Raw genomic sequence first — 17,684 nt, 5'->3', positions numbered from 1 at the left:
CTCCTCTGGCTACCTGCGTCCTCTCCTCTGGTTACCTATGTCCTCTCCTCTGGTTACCTGCGTCCTCTCCTCTGGTTACCTGCGTCCTGTCCTCTGGTTACCTCAATCCTCTCCTCTGGATACCTGCATCCTCTCCACTGGTTACCTGCGTCCTCTCCTCTGGTTACCTGCGTCCTCTCCTCTGTTACCTGCGTCCTCTCCTCTGTTACCTGCGTCCTCTCCTCTGGTTACCTGCGTCCTCTCCTCTGGTTACCTGCGTCCTCTCCTCTGTTTACCTGCGTCAAGTCCACTGGTTACCTGCATCCTCTCCTCTGGTTACCTGCATCCTCCTCTCTGTTACCTGCGTCCTCTCATCTGGTTACCTGCGTCCTCTCCTCTGGTTACCTACATCCTGTTCTCCGGTTACCTTCTTCCAACGGAAATAAGTTTTCTCCCTATGCACCCAAAGAACAAAGAATAAAGAAATGTACAGCACAGGAACAGGCCCTTCGGCCCTCCAAGCCCGTGCCAACCATGCTGCCCGACTAAACTACAATCTTCTACACTTCCTGGGTCCGTATCCCTCTATTCCCATCCTATTCATGTATTTGTCAAGATGCCCCTTAAATGTCACTATCGTCTCTGCTTCCACCACCTCCTCCAGCAGCGAGTTCCAGGCACCCACTACCCTCTGTGTAAAAAAAACTTGCCTCGTACATCTCCTCTAAACCCTGCCCCTCGCACCTTAAACCCCCTAGTAATTGACCCCTCTACCCTGGGAAAAAGCCTCTGACTATCCAAACTGCATATTGAACATCTCAGGCAAAGCCATTTATTTACTATTTTATTTAATCTGCGATCCAAGTTATTAGATACCGCACTGAGATAGGAATTCATTGCTAACATGAGCTCTCCTGTGACGTGTCTTGCGTTGTTGATGGTAAAGGTGCCCCTCCTTGTACTGGTGACAGTGAGGTGCTTGTGCATTGTGGCATCGCAGATGGTCCTAGCTCATTCTCTGGAGAAAAGAAAAGTATCAAGTTAAAACCGGTATCACATGACAGACAGAAATAAATCATTGTGTTATTGCTATCAAGTTACTGTGTCAAGTAATGAATGGTATGTATTCTGAACTGTATTCCATTTTATGTTAGAAGTTCAAAAGTGTAATTGTGATACATGTCTTAATTGGTCTATAGTCAACTTGACTCAGTCTGAAGCTCGGCTAAAATAGTATGGGGATGATGTGAAGTAGCAGTGATTACTGTAAGTGTTGGACTGCTGCCACTGATAACATACCACATTTAGTGGTAAATGTGCTTTAAAATGGCTCAATGCAGTCTACTCCAGGGCTTCCTTTTGTTACATTATTGTAGCTTTTTCACAGTAACTCACATCATCTGGGCCAGTAGTCAGGCATTGTTAGATTGTAGGACCACAGATATCAGCTTCAACTTTGATATTTATCAGCATTCTGTGTGTCTGTCCCAAGGGGTGGCACAATGGTTAGCACTGTTGCCTCACAGCTCCAGGGACCAGGGTTCGATTCCGGTCTTGGGTGACTGTGTGGAGTCTGCACCCACTCCCCATGTCTACGTGGGTTTCCACCGGGTGCCCTCGTTATTGGTGGCACGGTAACACAGTGCTTGGCACAGTTGCTTCACAGCTCCAGGGACCAGGGTTCGATTCCAGGCTTGGGTCACTGCCTGTGCGGAGTCTGCACGTCCTCCCCGTGTGTGCGTGGGTTTCCTCCGGGTGCTCCGGTTTCCTCCCAAAGTCCAAAGATATGCAGGTTAGGTGGATTGGCCACGTCAAATTGCTCCTTGGTGTCCAAAAAAGGTGGTGGGGTTACGGGGAGAGGGTAGGGGGGGCGTGGGCCTGGGTAGAGTGCTCTTTCCAAGGGGCAGTGCAAACTCAATGGGCCAAATGGACTCCTGCACTGTAAGGATTCTCTTCTACGTGGGCAAAACTCTTCGAATTACTGAAATACTGCGAAGTCCTAGAGAGAGTAGTCTTTGCTGTTGTCATCCTTCCACCTGCGGGAGATGATGGACTTGCACCAAACAATCCATTTGAGGGCGAGTGGGAGGGCTGTCTTCATTTGGGGAACCTCTGCTGTGTCGCTGCACCTAAAGCTGCCAAGTGACTTTGACAGCTTCTGTTTTCCGTGTTGGCATCCATTGCCAATCTGCTGCAGCCCTTAGCAGAGGCAATGGAAATACTATAATAATAATAATAAATGCTTATTGTCACACGTGGGCTTCAATGAAGTTACTGTGAAAAGCCCCGAGTCGCCACATTCCGGCGCCTGTTCGGTCCGGGAATTGAACCCGCGCTGCTGGCATTGTTCTGCATTACAAGCCAGCTGTTTAGCCCACTGTGCTAAACCAGCCCCTAAAAGAATCATTTAAAGGTTAGGGCAGCACGGTAGCACAAGTGGATAGCACTGTGGCTTCACAGCGCCAGGGTCCCAGGTTCCATTCCCCGCTGGGTCACTGTCTGTGCGGACTCTGCACGTTCTCCCCGTGTCTGCGTCGGTTTCCTCCGGGTGCTCCGGTTTCCTCCCACAGTCCAAAGACGTGCAGGTTAGGTGGATTGGCCGTGCTGAATTTCCCTTAGTGTCCAAAAAAGGTTAGGAGGGGTTATTGGGTTACGGGGATAGGGTGGAAGTGAGGGCTTAAGTGGGTCGGTGCAGACACGATGGGCCGAATGGTCTCCTTCTGCACTGTATGTTCCATGTTCATGTTCTATGTATGATGTGAAAATCCCAGCGTTGGACTGGGGTGAGCACAGTAAGAAGTCTTTCAACACCAGGTTAAAGTCCAACAGGTTTGTTTCGAATCACTAGCTTTCAGAGCGCAGCTCCTTCCTCGGGTGAATCAAATTTAAAGGTAGCTTTTGTTGCCCATCCCTAATTGCTCTTGAGGTGGTGATGGTGAACCCCCTTCTTGAACCACTGCAGTCCATGTGTTATGGAAATGTCCTCAGTGCTGTCAGGCAGCGAACTCCAGAGTCCCGGTGATGGGGATGTGCTGAGCAGCTGGGGGGGTGGACAAAGAGAAAGCAGAGAACATAGAGTGTCGCTCTTTGCGGATGACCTGCTCCTCTACGTCTCGGACCCACAGAGCGGCTTAATAACAATCTTTATTGTCACAAGTAGGCTTTCATTAACACTGCAATGAAGTTACTGTGAAAAGCCCCTAGTCACCACATTCCGGCGCCTGTTCGGGTACACGGAGGGAGAATTCAGAACGTCCAAATCACCTAACAACACGTCTTTCGGGGCTTGTGGGAGGAAACTGGAGCGCCCGGAGGAAACCCACGCAGACACGGGGAGAACGTGCAGACTCCACACAGACAGTGACCCAAGCTGGGAATCGAACGTGGGACCCTGGCGCTGTGAATCATAGAATTTATAGAATTTACAGTGCAGAAGGAGGCCATTCGGCCCATCGAGTCTGCACCAGCTCTTGGAAAGAGCACCCTACCCAAGGTCACCTCCACCCTATCCCCATAACCCAGTAACCCCACCCAACACTAAGGGCAATTTTGGACACTAAGGGCAATTTATCATGGCCAATCCACCTAACCTGCACATCTTTGGACTGTGGGAGGAAACCGCAACACCCGGAGGAAACCGACACAGACACAGGGAGAACGTGCAGACTCCGCACAGACAGTGACCCAAGCCGGTAATCGAACCTGGGACCCTGGAGCTGTGAAGCAATTGCGCTATCCACAATGCTACCGTGCTGTGAAGCAACAGTGCTAACCACTGTGCTACCATGCTGTGTTGCCACTCGGCACCAGAGTCGCCAATAATGTTGCCAATTAATAATGATGCTCTTTAGAGTTACCAGTTATCAAATGATACCCCCACAAGGCTTTACCGGATATCGATCAAAGGACCACACAACCAATTAGTCAGTTCAAGTTAAAAGATAGTTTATTTACACACAAGGATTACTTCGACATGCAACATAAAACACTACAAGTTAAACTACGCCTAACAACTACAATAACCTATACTTAACTTTAGGGCAACCGGTTCTTTGCAGATGAAGAAGGCCTTTGTTCGGATCTTGCGTGGCTGGGTGGAAGAAATGGCTGTTTCTGCGGGGCTCATCCGTCTGGTAGCGATCGTTGGTCTTGAACTTGTTTGTCTGGTCATTATGCTGCACTTGGGTTGGCGCAGGCCGGATCCAAGAGAGACCGAACACATGGCTGTGTCTCTTCTTATCCCTTTGGGATTTTGCGCTCTTTGGGGCGGTCCTTAACTTGGACCCAATAATTCGACACGCTTCAATCACTGACTTTGATTTTGGCCAATAAAGGGGTGGGTGCCTTGATGGCTGGCCGTGTCCTGAGCGGTCATTGACCTTGGCTGTTTGTGCTCCCTGAGTAAAGGGAGTGGTGCCAATTAGTCTGTATCTGTATCGGTTACCTGAGTACAGTTATTTTCTTCTGGGGAAATGGGTCATTAGAATGCAAACGAGCGGGGGATTCGACCGCGTCTAGCTATCTGGGTTGCAAATACACACACAAGCTCTGAGTCTGTCTGAGTCCTGGGTTGGCTATAATTCCCATGGTCCTTTGCAGGTGGCCATCTGAGATGGCTACAGCTGCCAGCAATCATGCAACTTCAGAGGCAGTTTGGAGCCTTCTCAGGCTACAAACCCAACCTGGGCAAGAGCGAGGCATTCTCGGTGAACCCGAATGGGGCAGGGACAGAGTTGGAGGGAGTACCATTCAAACTAGCCCAAAGCAAATTCCGCTACCTGGGATCCAGAGAGCCCAGGACTGGACACAGACACACAAGTGGAATCTGACCAGTCTGGCGAAGGAAGTTAAAAAGGAACTACAGAGATGGAATGCACTCCTGCTTATCTTGGCAGGGAGAGTGCAGACAATCAAAATGAATTTATTGCCGAGGTTCCTCTTCCGTCCCCAAAGCCAAGGCTGGTGTGAATTTCTTACAGAAATCCGCCGTGAACCCCGTTGGGTCCTGGCGTCTTCCCCATCTGCATGGTGCTGATACCCTCCATGATCTCTCCCAGTCCTACTGGCACTTCCAGCTCCCCCCCACCTTATCGTCCCCCACAACTGGCATGTCCAGTCCATCGAGGAACCGTTTCATCTTCGCATCCCCGTCGGGGGGTGTCTAGAATGTCTCAAACGATCGGTTGATCCTTTTTTGCTCGATGACAAGTCTACCTTCGCTATTCTTTACCTGCGCTATTTCCCTCATGCCTGCCTGCTTTCTCAGCTGGTGAGCCAGTAGGCGGCCAGCCTTTTCCCCATGCTCATAGAAGGTCCCTGTGTCTGGCGGAGTTGGTACGCTGCTTTCCTGGTGAATAGCAGGTCAAAGTTCATTTGCAGCTTTTTCCTCTCCGCCAGAAGCTCTACGGTTAGGACCTCGGAGTATTTTGTGTCGGCCTCCAGGATGGAGTCGATCAGTTGTTGCCTGGTCGCCATCTCTTCCCTAGCTCTACGTGCCTTATAGACTACAATCTCTCCCCAAATCACCCCCTTTTACACCTCCCAGATCGTGGAAGGTGAGACTTCCCTGTTCCGGTTGTTTGTAACATTATCGCCTATGGCCTGTGATATTTTCTGGCAGAAGGCCTTATCGGCCAGTAGGCCCATCTCCAACCTCACATCCATTAGTGTGGAGCGTGGTCGGAGATAACTATCGTGGAATATTCCGTCCTTACTATTCCTGGCAGCACCACTTTCCCTACTGCAAAGAAGTCTATCCTCGAGTATGCTTTAAGTACCGCTGCAAAGAACGAGACTTCCTTCTCACAGAGATGCAGGAACCACCATCGGTCCACTGCCCCCATCTGCTCCCAAACCATGTTGCCAGCTCATGAGCCATGCCCGTCCTTTTCCCCAATGTGGGGTTTGATCGGGCTGTCAGCGGATCCTGTCCACAGTTGAAGTTGCCCCCCATTATCAGTCGGCGCATGTCAATGTCAGGGATTTCCGCCATGGTCCTTTTTAAGAAGCCTGTGTCATCCCAGTTGGGAGCATACACAGGTGTCCCGTCCAGGACACTGCTGACCATGATGTACCGTCCTTCTTGGTCAGTAACCTCCTTGTCGCAGTGAACCTCGTCCTCTTGCTAATCAGTATGGCTCCTCCCCTAGCCCTCGTCCCATAGCATGAATGTCTATCCCACCCAGCCCTTTCTTGCCCGCAGTCGGTCCTTCTCCCTCGGGTGTCTTTCCTGTAGGAAGACTCTGTTGGCTTTTAGGCTTCTCAGATGGGCGAAGACTCTGGATCTTTTCACCGGGCCGTTAAGTCCCCTAACACTCCACGTGATAATCCTGGCCCCCGCTCCAGAAGTGATCATCTCCCCGGCCCCTGAGAAAGCTTTCGACAGGGTCGGATGGAAGTACCTCAGAGAGGGACTGGAGCGATTCAGGCTTGGAACAGGGTTCAGCTCCTGGGTAAAGCTCCTGTCCAAGGCTCCCATGGCGAGCATGTGGACAAACAACACCAGCTCAAAGTACTTCCAGCTGCACAGAGGCAGGGATGCTGCTGTCCCAGCGGCTATTCACTCTAGTGATCAAGCCACAAGCAGTCGCGCTCCGAGTGGCAAAGAATTGGAAGAGGTTGAGAGCAGACAGAGAGCACAGAGTCTCGCTCTATGCGGATGACCTGCTCCTCTATGTCACAGATCCACAAAGCAGCATGGAAGGAACCATGGCGCTCTTGAAAGAGTTTGGATCCTTCTCGGGCTACAAACTGAACCAGAGCAAAAGTGAAATCTTCCCGGTGAACCCGCAATGGGGAGTGACAGATCTGGAAGGATTGCCATTTAAACAGGTCCGAAATAACTTCCGTTACCTGGGAATCCAAATTGCCCATGACTGGACATGGATTCACTCGTGGAATGTGACCAGCCTGATGGAGGAAGTTAAAAAGGACCTCCAGAGATGGAACACACTCCCACTCACTCTGGCGGGGAGAGTGCAGATGATCAAGATGAACGTACTGCATAGGTTCCTCTTCCTATTCAGACCATACCGATCTATATCCCCAAGGCTTTTTTCAACTCAGTGGACAAATTGATCATGGCGTTTATGTGGGTGTGGGAAGAACACAAGGATCCCCCAAAAATGTCCTTTAAAGAACGAGAAGCAAGGCGGGGGCTTAGCCTTCCCAAACCTGCAATATTACCACTGGGCAGCAACAGCGGAAAGAGTAAATGGATGGATAAAGGAACCGGAGGCCGAATTGGTAGGAATGGAGGAGCGTTCCTGCCCGGGAACGTCCCCCCGGACCCTCACCATGGAAGCACTCCCATCCCCACCGGCTCGGCACTCAACGAGCCCTGTGGTGATAGCCACACTCCGGTCATGGATTCAACTACGACAGCACTTCGGTCTAACCAAGATGTCCATTAGGACCCCCCATCTGCAACAACGACAGGTTCACGCCAGCCACGACGGACACCTGCTTAAAAAAGTGGAGACAGGACAGGGGGACACTGACAGTTAGGGATTTTTACACGGACAGCAGAGTGACAACACTAGAGGACCTGACAGAGAGGCTCCAACTGAGCGGGGGAAACAAATTTGTTGGTTGTCGGGACGTCCCGAGGTGACGACAGGCAGTATGTGACTGCAAGTCTTTCTTTTTCATCCCTGGCCACGTGTGTGAGCTATCAAAGTGTCTTCGTGGCAAAACCTGAGCCCATGTAGCGTGGGGGAGGAGGGCAGGGGAAATGGGAAATCAAGTCAGCTAATGCCACTGCTGCTAAGCCAGGACGAAGGCCGCCGGCGTGAGAGCAGGCATTTCGACATCTGAAAGAAAATAACTTTTATTTCCCCTCAGACAGTGAAATATCAGTTCCCCTAGTACTTGGGGAGAATAAAAACACATCACTCAAAGCCACTTCCCATTTATTAATAACGTGATTGCCACAGAATATGATTAATCTACCAGGATTGCACACTTTACTGGAATCCACATTTATATAAACAAAATATCACAGCAGTCAAGCAGGATAAGATACAGAATGTGATTGAGTGTAATTAAAGCTGCAACCCAATCATCCAGGCAAATAGTTTTCGCTCAACAGAGAATTTTAATTTTAAAAGAAGACCGACAGGAACAAACAAAACGGGAGTAGACAAAAATGGCAGTGACATTCTCGCGTTTTGTTCATCCTCTGATTCATCCAGCAGGTGTTGCACTACATTATCTTATACATCACAAATAAGACATAAATAAGCCCTATGGCCATTGGATTTTAGCCCAGTAAAATGCCAACCCTTTCCACTAACCTTATAACTTCCATTTGAATAAGCTGATCAGATTTCTATTCAGCAGCCCAAATAAGAGCCAACCTCCACTTAAAATCTACCTCTCCGGCCAAGCATTTTTGTCACCCTTCCTCATGTCTTTCTTTTTTAAGTTCGAAGTGTCCATTTTTTTGATTATGGGGCGAATTCTCCGTCTCCCCAATTGCGTGTTCCTGTGCGGAGCGCCGTCGCCGACAGCGGGATTCTCCGTCCCGTCAATGGGATTTCCATTGTGGCCACTCCAGCCCGCCGGGGAACCGGGGATGCTGGCGTGCCGGAGGGACCGCCGGTGGAGAATTCACCCCGAGACCTCGGTGTGGCATTCTGGGTGATTTGTCTACATCTGAAGCGATTATGTAAATGGAGGCAGGTTTGTCCCCAACCATCATTTGACAGAAACTTCCAAACCCGCAATTCTCTACCACCCAGAAGGATAAGAGCAGCAAATATATGGTAACGCCATCCTCTGGGAGTTCTCCTCCATGTCACGCAGCAACCTGACTGAGGAATATCTCGCCGTTCCTTCACTGTCGCTGGGTCAAAATCCTGGAGCTCCCTTAAAAATGTTTTTAAATATTTTTTTTAAAATATCTTCATTAAGATTTGGTACAAAACAAAGCTGGAAGTGAACATACACAGAAACTATTTACACATCGGTTACAATTCACTTTTCTCAGCAAGTGTCTAGTTTTGACTTGGCATCCTGATCCCAACTCCTCCCTTTTTTCCCGACAGTTGTGACTTTGTGGCCAATTTGCGCCCAGCAAGACTCCGCTGACAACAATGGGAACTAGGGTTTCCCCTTTTCCAATGTCAGTTTACTGTTGTTTCTCAGTCAATAGAATCTCCAGCAATTACACAGGATTGCATAGAGCAACCCAATGATTCAGCCCAACCAGTGCATGCCAGCGTTTACACGCCACTTCAGCCCCCTCTCCTCGTTCTTCATCTAAACCTGCCAGCACAACCCTCTACTTCTTTCACCTTCATATGCTTCACCGTTCCTTCACTGTCGCTGGGTCGAAATTCTGCAACTCTCCTCCCTCACAGTAGTGCGGGTGCACCTACACCACATGGACTGTAGTCATTCAAGAAATAAGCTCACCACCACCTTCTCGAGGGCAATTCAGGATGGGCAATAAATGCTAGGTGTGGGTTTCCTCCGGGTGCTCGGGTTTCCTCCCACAAGTCCCGAAAGACGTGCTTGTTAGGTGAATTGGTCATTCTGAATTCTCCCTCTGTGCACCCGAACAAGCGCCAGTGTGGCGACAAGGGGATTTTCACAGTAACTTCATTGCAGTATTAATGTAAGCCTGCTTGTGATACTAATAAAGATTATTAGTGTACATTGAAACTACCCTGTACACCCCACACAAACTATTTCCTTTCAGATACCACATGCGCACGACAAAGCAAGAAAGAAATCACGCATTGAATGAAGTGAACAGAAAAGAGATTTAGAGGGATCATTGATTATGAATTTGGTTAGCAGTCACGCCTCATTCAACAAGGTATTACGTTCTTACAGTGAGACTAATAGCAGAAAAGACCAATTTCACATCACCGACATCCAGTTGATTGTAATCTGGGGGGTGTTCACCGTACACCTTTGGAAGATACGTCGTATCACTGAACAATTTCTGCATTTCCACATTTAATTGCACACGCGTGAAGTCTAGAAGTTGCAATCAGTTTTGATTGCAAGGGTAATGTTAATGTCGCTGTCACCAATTCTAGTCCATTTGACCAGATAATTTGTTTATTTCAAAATATTGGTGTTATCTCACTGCAGATAACTTCTCTGCTCTTCGATGAAGAGTGCCATATGGGATCATTTACACCCACCTGAAACAGCAGACAGGGCAACGGCTTTTTCATCTCATCTGAAGGATTGCATCCCCAGCAGTACAGCACTCCCTCGGTGTTGCACTCTATTGTCAGCCTGGATATTTGTGCTCTGGTCTCCAGAGTGGGCGCGAAGCCTCGCCGTTCTGATGCTGAGATGTGAGTGTTATCACTGAGCCACAGCAGAGACCCGATGGTTGATGTCAGCAAGAAATTTGACCATGTTATTTCGGGCCTTGAATAAATCCCAGAGGCAAGTTGCAGATTTCAAGGGAGCCCCCCGGAGGAACTCACTGGAAATGGAGGGCAAGCAATAGGCCAGTTCTTGTGCTGGCCAGGTCTGATCTGGGAGAGGAGTTGGGGGTCATTTGGATTTCACTCTCATTTGGATTTGTTTATTGTCACGTGTACCGAGATACAGTGAAAAGTATTGTTCTGCGTGCATTGCACACATGAAAATGTATTCCATACATGAAAAAAAACATAGGGCATACAGGAATACGTAATGGAAGTACATCGACACAGGCATCAGGTGAAGCACACAGGAGTGCAGTACTACTCAGTAGAGAAGATGTGTGAAGAGATCTTCAGACCTGCAAGGGAACATAAAAGAGAAAGGTTAGAGATAGTATTAGTGTTAGAATTAAGTTTTAAGAAGTTAGTACGATTACAAGAGATGTAGGAAGAGGATCTGTGTGAGACAGCTCACAGAGAGCCGCCACGCTCCGCCGCCATTGCATTCTCTGTCATTGAGAGGCCTGCCAATGGGCTGGAATTTTCCTGTCATCCAAGGAAAAGCAGGAATACTGCTTTTCCAGGGCCACAGCAATGCAAGCTCAACAAAGTTCGGGCTAATGTTTTGGCTTTCTTTTCTGTAGTGATCCACTTTCAAAAGCTTCATTTGTGAACAACAAGGGAATTATCAACAAGTCTTCTAGAGCAACAGAGAACCATGGACATTCTATAATTCAGAAGGAGGCCATTTGGCCCATCGAGTCTGCACCGACCCTCTGAAAGAGCGCCCTACCTAGGCCAACTACCCCGCCCTATCCTTATAACCCCACCTAAATGGCACATCTTTTGGAAAGGGCGAGGGCGGCACGGTGGCGCAGTGGTTAGCACTGCTGCCCACGGTGCTCAGGATCCGGGTTCAATCTCAGCCCTGGGTTACTGTTCGTGTGGCATTTGCACATTCTCTCCGTGTCTGCGTGGGTTTCACCCCACAACCCAAAGATATGCAGGTTAGGTGGATTGGCCACCCTAAATTGCCCCTTTATTGGGGAACAAAAATAATTGGATACTCTCAATTTATTAAAAAATCTTTTGGAACGGGCAATTCAGCATGGCCAATCCACCTAACCTGCACATCTTTGGACTGTGGGAGGAAACCGGAGCACCCGCAGGAAACCCACGCAGACACGGGGAGAACGTGCAGACTCCACCCAGACAGTGACCCAAGGCTGGAATTGAACCCGGGTTCCTGGCGCTGCGAGGCAGCAGTGCTAACCACTGTTTGCAGCTAGTTCACAATCACCTCTGCCGAGGAGAACTCCTCCCCTTGAGGTGGTTCCCCACTCTGAGTCCCAATGGATCACTCTAGCCAGGTAACCAGTACTCCGCTATGTTGCCCTTTAAGGGACAATCACCACATCTGCCCTTCCCTTTAAAGATGTGTGATGAGATCGCTCAGTGCTCAGTAGAGGGGAGCAGAGTGTGCACACTCCTATCTCTTGACTTGTTGTGTTGGCCAATGTCCAATCCATAGAAATCAACCAAGTTTCGACAACTAGCTAAGTTAGTGGTTGGCTGATAGTCACATGCTCAGCATATATCTGTGCCACCACATGGTGCATTGTTTTCATTCATTCACTGGTTTTGGGTGTCGCTGGCTAGGCCAGTATTTATTGTCCATTTTTAATTGCCCTTGAGAATGTTGCACTCGTGTGTGGTGGACAAATGACTGTGAGCCAGCTTTGTTTAATCAAATAGTGTTTATTCACACTCACACAATGTGGTGGTCACTACTGTTGTATTATATTGTATATATGGGTATTACGGTAAGGCCCCTGTACTACAGGTACGGGGGTAGATCCCTGCCTGCTGGCTCCGCCCAGGAGGCGGAGTATAAATGTGTGTGCTCTCCGAACAGCAGCCATTTCGTAAGCTGCTGTAGGAGGCCACATATCTCTGTGTAATAAAGCCTCGATTACATTCTACACTCGTCTCGTCGTGATTGATAGTGCATCACACAATGTTACAGTTAATCAATCACACAGAATACTAAAGTTCATACTCGAACTTAACTTAACTTTAGAGTGACTAGAAAGTACCCAGACAGACAAAGGCCTCTATCTGTTTTCGACTTCTGTCGTCCTCGATGTTCGGTCCTTGGTCTGGTCTGATACTCTGGCTCTGGTCTTCCTTCTGTTTGGCGGAGTGATGGTGGTGCTCCTCATGGAGGCTGGTGAAGATCACCATTTGATGTTGCTGTTGCGCGCTGCTGCAGAAAGAGATTCTCAGGTGGTGCAGCATCTTTTCACCTGCTTGGATTTTGTGCCCTTTTGGGCGGTCTCTGGGTCATTATCAATCAGGTGATGAGGGCTCGATCACCCTGATCAATCAAGTCCAATCAGGGACTGCCACATTGATTTTGGGACGGGCAGTCAGTGGCCATGCCTGCAAGTGTTGGTGCCGCTGTGTCTGGTAAACAAATGTGATTGACAGGATAATTCTATTGTCCCTGGGATGGCCTGGAGATAGTCTTTTTCCTGCTTGTTGCAATCTCTAGGCTGCAGCTTGCTCATCAATGTGTATCTAAACTGCACCCTGCTTGTTCTGGACTTGGCTGATTTTCCCAGCATCCTATGCAGGACGCCATCTTCGGTACCCATTCGGACACAAGAAGGTGGTGGTGAGCTGCCGCCTTGAACTGCTCCAATCATCATGGTTTAGGTGCACCCTCAGTGCAGTGGAAGGAGTTCCAGAATTTTGACCCAGCGACAGTGAAGGAACGGTGGTACATTCCCAAGTTACAATTAGGACAGTGCTTTCAGGTTGCGGTTTTTGGGAATGAACAGTTGGGCTGGCAAACCCCTGATCCTGTTCCTTTCAAGTTTTGGAGTGTTGTCTTGCCAACCTTCACTGGATTTAGAACAGAGCACACAGATTGCTGTATCTATTTGGAACTGTAGATATGGTACAAGAAAGAGAGGAAGTAATACATCGAACTAACCCTCAAGGAGACCCATCATCAACCATAATTAGCCACAGTGCAAAGGGGGACGTAGGATTCTCTATCTATTCAGGGATTATCAGCCTATTATCAATTGATACAATTATTTGGAGGACACCCACCTAATTAATCATGTGATATACATGTATGACATATGTATGATAAACGTGATCATGCACTGATCATCCACACAATTGCTATGCAGTATACATGCAATATAGATGTGTTCAGAGTTGGCAAAACTCAGGTATAAATACCCAGTTATTCAGCTAGTTTGATTGCAATTATTTGTGATGCTCTCTAATTTTATCTTGTTTTTAATGTAATTTCTGTCTTGAATTCTAGATGATGCTCCCGAATGCTTTATCTGTCGCGAATTGGAGGTGACAGACCGCGATTCCTTGTTACAGTATTGCGACTGCAAGAGTTTAGTTGCTCATCACAAGTGTTTGCTGACCTGGATACAGAAGGTAATAAAACTCCCAATGACGGCGCACAGGCAGCTATTGATCAGGTGACCAAAACAAAGCCTTCAAATGCATTGAAGATTCCGGCAATGAAAAATCCCCACTCTCCTGAAGACCACGGTTTCCAAAAAAAAACCTAGAAAGGCCTTGTCTTCCAGTTCTTTAGGATCTTGCAGCAGCATTCACTGATATGTACGCAGGAGCCCATTCACCAGTCTGTGTTTCCAAGCTGCAATGTATTTTTGTGTGATTCAATGGCAAATCTCACTTCTGGGCCCTTTTACAGATTTTTGAGAGCTCCGCACTCCTCTATATCTGACCAATTTCCACCCCCAATCTTCATAGTTCTGCCATTGATGTCAGTGCATTCAGCTGCTTATTCGCTAAGGTCTGGACTTCCTTCTGTTTACCATTCGCTCCCTTTAGTTGTCTTTCCCCCTTTAAGATTCTCCTTAAAACCGATCCCTCTGATCAAGCTTTCAGTCACCTATCCTAATATCTCCTCCTCGCGTGACTCTGTTTGGTTCAATAGTGTTCCTGTCAAGCAGCTAGAGGTGTGTTACTGCATTAATGGCAGGGTAGACATGTGAGTCGTTGTTGTATCAGGTCAGGCAGGATCTATGAAGGTAGAAACCCAAGTTAACATTTCAGATTAAGGTGAGCCTACAACGGAACTGAAGAATTTTTGTCTTTTTGACTTGAAATATTAACTGTTTTCCTCCAGAATGCTGCCTGACCTGCTGAGTGTTTCCAGCATTTGTTGTTTTCATATTCAATGTTGGTGTAGCTACCGAATTAGTCCCTTTGTTTCAGCGGGTAGCACTCATACCTCTATGGTAGAAGGTTATGGGTTCAAATCCCATCTGATGACATCATCTATGCCAGTGTTTTTCAAATGTTTTTCCGGGGACCCATTTTTACCAATCGGCTGACCTTTGGGATCGATGCCGGCCGACCTTTGAGATCCACGCTGGCCGACCTTTGGGACCCACGCCGGCCGACCTTTGGGACCCACGCCGGCCGACCTTTGGGATCCACGCCGGCCGACCTTTGGGACCCACGCCGGCCGACCTTTGGGACCCACGCCGTCCGACCTTCGCAACACATGCCACCCGAACTTTGTGACCCAACATTTTCGCTTACCTTCAATGCGACAGGTGAGCCTGCTTGGTCCTTATGACCTCACTTGCTTTGCCATTCAATGTTACATTGCTGTATGGGTTGTTCATCAGAGGCCCTGGAGCTCACACCAGCACTGCTTTGCCCTGTCATGAACTCTCCTGCGAAGCTCTCACCAGCAGATTCAATTGTGAGATCCTGGCCTGTTTGTGTCCCAGGCCCCCTCTTCCTTAGTCCAAAAAGAACCCTCTCCAGTTCTTCACACAGTCCTGTTGCTTGCTTGATTGCAGTTACAAAGCAGAGGAAGGTCTCCTCAGTAATTTCGGATCTAGGGTACGTGACATCAGTGTGCTGGGTACCTGACCTGCTCTCTGCCGTCCCTTCTTGCGGGAAGACTCCATTGATTAAAAAAGAAATTCTGCTCCGGGGACAGCACGCTGACTTACGGGGGTGGCAGTCTGTCCGTGGACTCCGGGCCTGCGCACTGCTACAACCGGCTGAGGGGACATGCATGTGCGGGACGGCCGACATTCTTGCCGGTCGCGTTCAGCATTTTTCAAAGCCGGTCGTATCCGTTGGGCACCTCTTCCCGCGATCGGGATCGCCACAACCGATCGCTCCGCGACCCTGCCGACAACTGCCCACAACCCACCCGCAGGTCGCGACCCTGAGCTTGAAAATTACTGATCTATGCTGCGATTTCTGTGCCGAGCTGGGTGCTGCATTGTCAGGGCTGAATGGCTGGATTTTCCACCCCTCCCCCATGGCGTGTTTTCTGGATCCGACGGCAGCTCACCATTGGCCCACCGGCAGGATCTTTCTCTCCCGCTGAACTCTACGGCGTGTAGCGTGGCTTCACCATCCCACCCTGTGCGGGGGTGGGGGCCGGAGGGTCGGGGGGGGGGTCACCTTCAGCAGGATCAGAAGTGCCACTGGCGGGAAGGACTGGAAATTCCCGCTGCATGTCTTTTCAATGAGATGTATGAGTTATTTATATGCACAGTAAAATTTCTCCGGGAAATGATTCAAAGAAGAGTGAAAAAGTTTTCCAGCTGACCTGGCCAACATTTACTCTGTAACCTGATCATGTGGTTAAGAAGGATTGTGAAATCCTATCATTTATTAGTCGAGACAAAGAATATAAGAACAAGGAGGTTATACAGGAACTATATGAAGCGTTGGTTAGGCCACAACTTGAGTACTGTATGCAGTTCTGGTCACTTTATTACACAAAGTTTCAATGAAACTTTGAAAATGTGTTAAAATATATTCAGTTGATCAGACTTCAGAGATATCTGACATGTCACAAATGTGAGATTAGTTTTTCCAGGCTAGAGAGAAGATTTACAAGGATGTTTCCAGGATTGGGGAAATGCAGCTATGAGGAAAAATAAGATAGGCTGTCTGCTGTCCTTGGAACAGAGAAGACTGAGGGGAGATTTGATTGAGATGTACAAAATTTGTAAGGAGCCTGAATAGAATGGATTGGAAAGGCCTATTTAAATTAGCAGAGAGGTCAGTGACTATGGAGCATAGATTTAAAGTGATGGGTAGAAAGATCAGAGGGGAGATGATGTTAAAAGAATTCAGCCGGAGGGCTGTGGGGGTCTGTAACTCTCTGCCTAAAAGGGTGGAAGAGGCAGAGACCCTCGACCCATTTAAAAGGTATCTGGATATGCACCTCGAGTGCCGTAACCTGCAGTACCTCGGACCAAATACTGGACAGTGGGATATCGATGCCAATATTAGCGGATGAACGCCTAGCACATCCCGGAGACATTCCTGCATCTTAACCTGTAGTAGAAAAAGTGCTAACCCACTTTAAACAAAATAGTGGACAGAAGGGGAAATGTGTTGAGCAATTGGCTGCAAAACCTGCCACGGTTACAGATGCAGCCCATTGCAATTTTCACAGCACTGTAAAGTCATGTTCAAACTCCCCTAACAATAAATCCTAACTCCTTTTATATATGGAGCTCTATTCTTTTACAGCACTTGATTGTTACGAGACTTTTCAGTACCAGTCAGCTGATATCATTGAGGGCCATAATTAAGGTCTGCGACTACACATTGCAGGCAGCAGACACCGGTGACGTTGGTGGCTGGCGAATGCGCTGAGGGTACTGGAGGTTGTTTTGGATGATTAAACAAGGCCGGGTTAAATGACGTCCCCCATTCACATCTTTCCGCTGGAGAAGGCGATTCCAAAGTTTATTTTACTGAGGTTCTTTTCCTGTGACTCAGTGAGACAATTCTCGCCGGTTTTCCTTTGGAAAACATGTTGTTTTGAGTCGGTTATTCCTGTGATTTGTGCCAATTGATAGTGAGTGAGCTTTGAGAGAGATCGCCCGCTCCTGCATTTGAACAGACAAAGAAGGCTGACCATGCAAGCCTGAGGTAGGGCTTTGGATGTGACGGCAAACCAAGGTTTTGTGGATCTATTTTTTGTTCATTTTGACCTTGATAATCCACGGCACCGTTTAAAGAATAGCAACAGATTCTCCCAGCGGCCTTGGTTCACTCAACCAACACCACCACATTGAAAAAAATATTAACTGGGCATCCGTCACATTGATATTTGTGGGATCTGCTGTGCTCAAGGTGACTATTATATTTACCCATGTAATAGTCACTTAGTTTCCATGTAATGTGAACCATTGCAAATATTTCTTACGAGTCATAGAGTTTTGCAGCACAGAAAGAGGCCATTCGGCCCATCGTGTCTGTGTC

General features: G+C 48.3%; 1 protein-coding gene across 1 annotated transcript in view; it reads left to right on the top strand.

Annotated features, from left to right (window-relative positions):
- LOC140426097 (uncharacterized) overlaps positions 1–17,684 on the top strand; it is a 309,460-nt gene that overhangs the window by 51,385 nt on the left and 240,391 nt on the right. The window contains exon 2 of the mRNA XM_072510447.1: positions 13,714–13,838. Coding sequence (XP_072366548.1) covers positions 13,714–13,838 — 125 coding nt within the window. The remainder of the gene's footprint in view (positions 1–13,713; positions 13,839–17,684) is intronic.

The sequence above is a fragment of the Scyliorhinus torazame genome, chromosome 7, assembly GCF_047496885.1.
Source record: "Scyliorhinus torazame isolate Kashiwa2021f chromosome 7, sScyTor2.1, whole genome shotgun sequence".
Classification (NCBI taxonomy): domain Eukaryota; kingdom Metazoa; phylum Chordata; class Chondrichthyes; order Carcharhiniformes; family Scyliorhinidae; genus Scyliorhinus; species Scyliorhinus torazame.
This window is presented reverse-complemented; position numbering and strand designations above follow the sequence as displayed.